Source organism: Aplysia californica, unplaced genomic scaffold, assembly GCF_000002075.1.
Source record: "Aplysia californica isolate F4 #8 unplaced genomic scaffold, AplCal3.0 scaffold00092, whole genome shotgun sequence".
NCBI classification, from domain to species: domain Eukaryota; kingdom Metazoa; phylum Mollusca; class Gastropoda; order Aplysiida; family Aplysiidae; genus Aplysia; species Aplysia californica.
The window spans coordinates 557,885-564,558 of NW_004797362.1; the positions used below are offsets into that span (position 1 = coordinate 557,885).

The following is a 6,674-nucleotide window of genomic DNA, read 5'->3' on the forward strand; positions in this document are numbered from 1 at the left end:
TTATCATTATTATTATTTGTTATCGCTATTGTTATTGTTGTTATTATTATCATACTATTATTTTTGTTGTTGTTGTTGTTGCAGTTCTTGTTGTTGTATTACTTGAGAGTCAGAAAGAGAAAGAAGAAAGTGGGTGGTTGGCGGGTGTTATGGTGTGGTTTGTTTCTTCTTTCCTATCAAACATCTATCGTCCTTATCTCCCCTTCTTTTTTATGTTTGTTACTCTCTTGTAACACCTCCAATCTTCTGGCGCTCATATGACCTTATGCAGTTGCGAGCGCCGTAAAACCTCTACTAAAACTAAAACTAAAAGAAGATAGAGAGGGAAAGAGAGAGAATGCTTTAACACCCTTATCGACACAATTTAGATAATTTAGGAGGCGGGCTTCTGAAAGTGTCTGTCAGGGCCAATCTGATTTGAGAGAGATGTATTCCAACAGAAAGGCCGAGGTTCTTGACAGATATGTCTCCGTTCTTAGGAATCGAACTCACTCAAGCCTCTAGCGTTGCACAGCGAAGCGTCTTCTAACCGCTACATCACAGACAGACGCCAGTGAGTTCCCGAGTGACTCTAGCTGTCTCTGTATTGTTTCAGTAGTAACCTCCCTAACCTTTACACAGCCACTGCCACGCTCAGCTTCCCCGTTGTCCACGATAACATCCCCCTCAAACTATAGGCTAACAACAGCAACAACAAAAATAGTAACAACAAATCAATATCACAAGCAAAAAGAAACAACAACAGTATCATTCGTTATACTACCACCAACATCAGCAGTAAAGATAACAGCAATAATTCAAGATAGTTGACAAACAACAACGACGACATATATATATATATAAAGCAAACAGCAAAAACGACAACAGCAACAACAGCAGAAGCAATAGCAACTGAAACAGCAATAACAGTAGCAGCATTCACAATTATCATTATTGAATTACTGGGCGTCAAAACAGGTATGTATACACATGCATCTGTATTCGCTGTACTCAACAGGTGTCCTTAAGTCGTCCTTGACATCACAGCCATGAAGCTGGTCCGGCGCTCCCTGTCGGAGGACTCCGTGGATCGCTACAACCACCTCTGGTCTGTGGTCTTACTGCTAATCCTATCCCTCATCACCTGGCTGCTTCCCTTCAGCCCGGCCTTCAGTTCCCTGGTGGAAAACTCCAGATCTACACAGTCTCCTGCTGGTGAAGTCTTGAAGGCGATGAATCAAAGGCTTCAACCCGAACCCCCAACATATAAAGCAGCGTGTTGGGTTCCAGCACAGTATACAGGTGCCCATGTGGACTATGCTAATGGTGTATGCGCCTCCTTTGTGAATTCCGTGTACCCAGGTGACGGGGAGAACGTGTCGGTGTACAGAGTTCCGGAAGATCCCGATACTCCCATTGACGAACCACAACAACTTGTTCCTTTCCAACCGAAGCGGAAGGAACAAACATCGCAAGGGTCAAGTACGTCTAAGCCAGAAACACGACGTGTAGGGGGAGATGATAAAACAAGGACATATCTGCGAAAGGACACGTATTTTTTCACGGCTGTCACTGTGCCTTTAATAATGTTCATCTTCGCAATTTTCCTGAAACTGCCGCATGTCCTATGGTGCTTGATGTCCGGATGTGGAGCCATCGACGTTGATCAGACTTTGGTTACGGCTCGTGGGGGGTTGTCTCTAGATACGGACAGTCGTGAGAGATTGAACTCTGACCTCTGTCGTGCCGTTTCAGGAGCAGCGAAGTCGTCTCGTTGTCTTGGTTTGTCCTATCTGTTCTTCAAATTGCTGCTGTGTGTTGTCGTTGTCGGAGAACTGACAGTTTTGGGCTCGGTGCTTCTTCCGGAAGTGAACCAGCTGAAGGAGAAGAACGACGAATTTTCTAAGCAGAACGCTTTGATCTCTGGTTTGACCTTTTCTCCCAAGACCACTTCTGAAGCTGTGTACGAATACGAGAATGATATAGTTCTCCTTTGCCAGTTCAAAATTCGTCAGTTCAAACTCAACATTCAAACGTGGTCTGTCCAATGTCTGTTCCATTACGACACATACACTGCCCCTGAAGCCACTGTTGATCCTAGCGCAGCCAATGAAAACGGAACAGAACCCGGACGTACCCAAATGGGCGACCTGTTGTTGGGATACCACGCTCTGCTGACCGCCGTGCTCGCCTTCCTGGTCATCTTGTTAGTTGTCAACGTCTTAAGTCTTCTTTCGTGGTCATCTCGACTTTGTCTTGGCATCTGTCGCGACGTATTGACCAGCGGTGGGTCTACTTTGTCCATGGACCTGTCCTTCCTGCTTCTGATGAGTAAGGAAAATGGCGGCCCTTTGGTCACACAGGCTTTGGGAAAAAGTCTGGAAGGAGAGTCCTCGTCAGGTAGTGGCACGGGGAAGCTCACAGAATAAGCAACACCGCCATACCAAGGTCACAGGAAAGGGTATGATGCGTGACAGCATGTCTTCATTAGACGAAGTGAAGATTATTGTACCTTTCTTTGGGTTGGGAATTTTGAATAAAACCGTGTGGCATGTTTCTGTGTGCATTCTTTAGACGTCCTGTTTAATACTGAGCTTCAGCTTTCCGTTCAACTGTTTGTGTGTTGTTTCTCTAGACCTTGTCAAAAACTTCTAAGGAAATAATAGAGGGGGTTCAAATAGCGGGAATGAGGTGACAATTCATTTGTAAGCTTTCCCTTAAGCGTTCTTGTAACCATGCATGGGACACACTTGATGTGTAGGGTAAGCCCCTCCCTGCTGGAACCAGGCTTTCTCAACAGCATCACAATAGATTAACCGCCTCTCTCAAAATTTGATGAACTTCGTGTAGAACATGTGGTTTGCTTTTTCTTCATAATATTAAAAAATCTGACGTCCCATTGGTTGAGTTTTATTTGTTCAAAGTGCTGTTAAAATTGTTGAAAAAAATGACCGAGCTATCACACTTTAAATGGGTTTCTTTGTTTTTAGACACTCTATAGTGTCCTTTTCAGACACTCTGAACTAACAGCTTCATACTGAAAAGTTTGGGGGGTTTTCTATGTTACATGTGTACAGGTTAGTGATTCATTTTGAAGTTATGTTACAGCTGCAAGTATCAGCAGAAATGTTCTTTGACTTCCGATTGCTACAAAATATTTTGCGCGTCCAACAAACTCAGCAGAGTTAAAGTGGGCCTCCTTGTTCTTCATGCCTTATGTCTACGGCTGAAGACTAGAGCTGTAGTGTAGCACCAACAAGGGGCGTCAGAGATGATAAAGTGTACTGTTGCATCAATAAAGGGGCGTAATAAGGTTAATAAAGTGTATTGTAGCACTATCAACTGTCATTTTAATAGAGAGGAGTGTAGTGCAAACCAGGGGCGACATAGAGTTAATAAAGAGTATTGTTGCATCAAAAAGGAGCATTTTTTAAAGTTAATAAGAGTATATTATTGCTGTACCAGCAACGGGCGTTAGCATAGAGTTAAATAAAGTGTATTGCAGCATCTACCATTTAAGGGGCATTCAAGAGCTAATGGAGTGAATTGTAGCAGTAACAAGGGGCAATATTATAGACACAGGCAGAGGTAGTGTTGCACCGATGGACGTTAGGGATACGATTTATGGTGGCATGTGCTAGGTACGTTATTATAAAGCTAATTAATAGTGTATGAATTGTAGCACCAACAAGGTTCATTAGAGTTACATTTAAAGTATATAGTAGCACCATTAAGGGGCATTATAGAGTTGATATAGAGTGTATTGTCGCACCAACAACTTTTGTTTTTAGTTTTAGTAGAGGTTTTAAGGCGCTCGCAACTGCATAAGGCTCTGGCCACACTGCAAGCAGAGCGGGCACAGCAGAGCGCAGCAGTGAAAATTATTACAAAGACAAAGAGGCGACTAGCTGCGCGACTCGGGGCGGGTCACGCAGCCAGTCGCCTCTTTGTCTTTGTAATAATTTTCACTGCTGTGCCCGCTCTGCTTGTTGTGTGGCCCGAGCCTTAGGCTCTTGCCACACTGCGAGCAGAGCGGGCACAGCACAGCGGAGCTGTTTGAGTTTGAGGCGCTAAATTGGGTGGCCACATTGCAAGCAGAGCGGAGCGGGCGGTGCAGAGCAACGTCATGTTGCCATTATAATATTTTCGTATTATTATCAATTTCAGTTGCCCATAGATAGGAAATGATTGGCGTTATTTATCAAGAGACTCAACAGAAAAAAACAAGAAAGAAATGGATGCAGGAGATCATCTGACTGCAAGTTCTTCAACTGATATATCTGAATAAAAAGATGGTACAGTGAAAGAAGGATCAGAATAATACCGTACGAGGGAGAGGCATCTAATTTCTTTTTTAGATTTCTTATTAATTATCTCTCGACATGCTTTATCCTGTTGTGGTGAACGGGGAAGGGGGAAATAGCAATGATCATAGAATCCTCAACGTGTTTAAAAGCAAATCAACGATAATAACTTGGTTTTGCAATATATAATACGAAGAGTTTTAAACACGTAACTAAACACACGTAGACACGCATACACACACACACACACACACACACACACACACACACACACACACACACACACACACACACACACACACACACACACACACAAATAATATGTACACTCATACACACATATAACGCAATATGTTATACACAACAAACAACCTGTGTCTGTGGTGTAGCGCTACCGCTAAGCACTTCGCTGTCTCACGTAGAAGACCCGCGTTCGAGTCCAGAGTAAGCAAGACTTTTTATCAAGTACATGTATTTCATTTTGTTTCTGCTTAGACGTTGTACATATTATCACTTTCAGCCAGGGTTGGCCCTGACAGGCAAGCAGGAGTCAGAGAAGAATGTGTGTGTGTGTGTGTGTGTTGTGTGCGTGTGTGTGTGTTCTCTGTGTGTGTGTGTGTGTGTGTGTGTGTGTGTGTGTGTGTGTGTGTGTGTGTGTGTGAGAGAGAGAGAGAGAGAGAGAGAGAGAGAGAGAGAGAGAGAAATAAAGACAGAGAGAGAGAAAGAGAGAGAGAGAGACAGAGATAGAGATAGATAGATGGATAGATATACAGACAGACAGACCGACAGACAGACAGACAGGCAGGCAGATAGATAGATAGATAGATAGATAGATAGATAGATAGATAGATAGATAGATAGATAGATAGATAGATAGATAGATAGATAGATAGATAGATAGATAGATAGATAGATAGATAGATAGATAGACAGACAATTACACAGGGAGAGAGACATAGAGAGGGAAAGAAAGAGGGAGTGTGTGTGTGTGAGAGAGAGAGAGAGAAAGAGAGAGAGAGAGAGAGAGAGAGAGAGAGAGAGAGAGAGAGAGAGAGAGAGAGAGAGAGAGAGGTGGAAAGGGTTGGCGAAAGGAATGTTGGGGCGAACAATGAGGTCGGCAGGAATAATTATGTTGTTATATAATTTAGAATAGATTATTAATCATGTAACGCCTAGTGTGGAATACGAGTTTAGAGTACAAATTAAATTCATAGTGTGGCGACTTAGAGCAGGGGCCCACAGCGTCCGCACTCACGTTTTATCACGCTTCATCACAAATCACGTACGTTAACGTAGCGGGTAGCCGTGTCCACAGCGTTCTCACACGTAGGCCTACGTTGTTGTTTTTTTGTGTGGTTTTTTTTTGCGCGCCAGACCTAGATTTAGAGAAATGGCGTAAACAAGGAAGAATTTTTTTTATAGTGGTAGTTGAAGAGGAGGTATACATATATATGCAAGGTCACCGCCCATTCTGGGTACATCCCATAATATATATGCAAAGAACGAGGCAAAACAGGGCGGGAGAATTTAAAATGTTGCACCAAATTCTTGATGATAACGAAACACGCTTAGCATATTTTCGAATGACGAAGGCAAGCTTCCAAAGCCTTTTGGAATTATGTAGACCTCATAAAAATTCAAAAACAAAATACGAACTGGAGGAAGGCAATTCCACCGATTGAAAGGCTGACAGTTACACTGATGTTAGATGTTGCTACTGCTGCTGCTGCTTGCTGCTTCTGTTGTTGTTGCTGTTGTTTTTGCTGTTGTTGCTGTTCTTTTTTTCGCTGTTGTCATTGCAGTATATTATGACTTACGTAAATGGTCTCCACCATATCCGTCATTTAAGCCCACTCTGTGCCTCCCAAAGAGCGTATTCTTTTCAGGCACATGTGTTTACTTTGAAAAATGGGAGCAGAAATAAACAAATTTATAACAAAACAACTTAATATTATAGTCTATAGAATTTCAGAATAACAAATTCAATAATTAACGTTGATGTAAACTTTATTGACTATTATTAAATCAACATGTCAAACGAAGAAACAAAACAAAAAGAAACCCCCACTTTGAGACTGAGAAAACTGAGATCAAAGTCAAGTGGCATTAATTTAATTTTAAAGGTAAAAGTGGGCAAACAAAAGATAATCAACGAAATCAGTGTCGGTGAAGCCACAGCATGTACGTAAAATGTTTGACATGCTAGATCTAGACGTCAAACGTTTTTCGCGAAAGCGTGAGGGAGCGTGTCGTCCGCAGTGGACCCAGGTAATATAGAAATAAACTATTGAACGCTTCCATACGCACTTTGTCAGTACGTAAGCGTACAAAAGCGGAGTATTATGTGGACCTTGGCTCTTAGGCCTTGTTACACGACACCTGCGCGCAAAA

At 42.5% G+C, this 6,674-nt stretch overlaps 1 protein-coding gene across 2 annotated transcripts in view; it reads left to right on the forward strand.

Annotated features, from left to right (window-relative positions):
- The window catches only part of LOC100533216 (pannexin 10), a gene marked incomplete at its 5' end in the record, with an annotated part of 4,293 nt that extends 1,416 nt beyond the window's left edge, over positions 1-2,877 (forward strand). The window contains 1 exon segment of one of the 2 annotated variants that reach the window (XM_013080576.2): positions 998-2,877. In XM_013080576.2, coding sequence (XP_012936030.1) covers positions 1,029-2,408 — 1,380 coding nt within the window. In that variant the 3' untranslated portion in view covers positions 2,409-2,877. 2 annotated transcript variants of the gene reach the window in all.
- Positions 2,878-6,674: the final 3,797 nt, after the last annotated feature.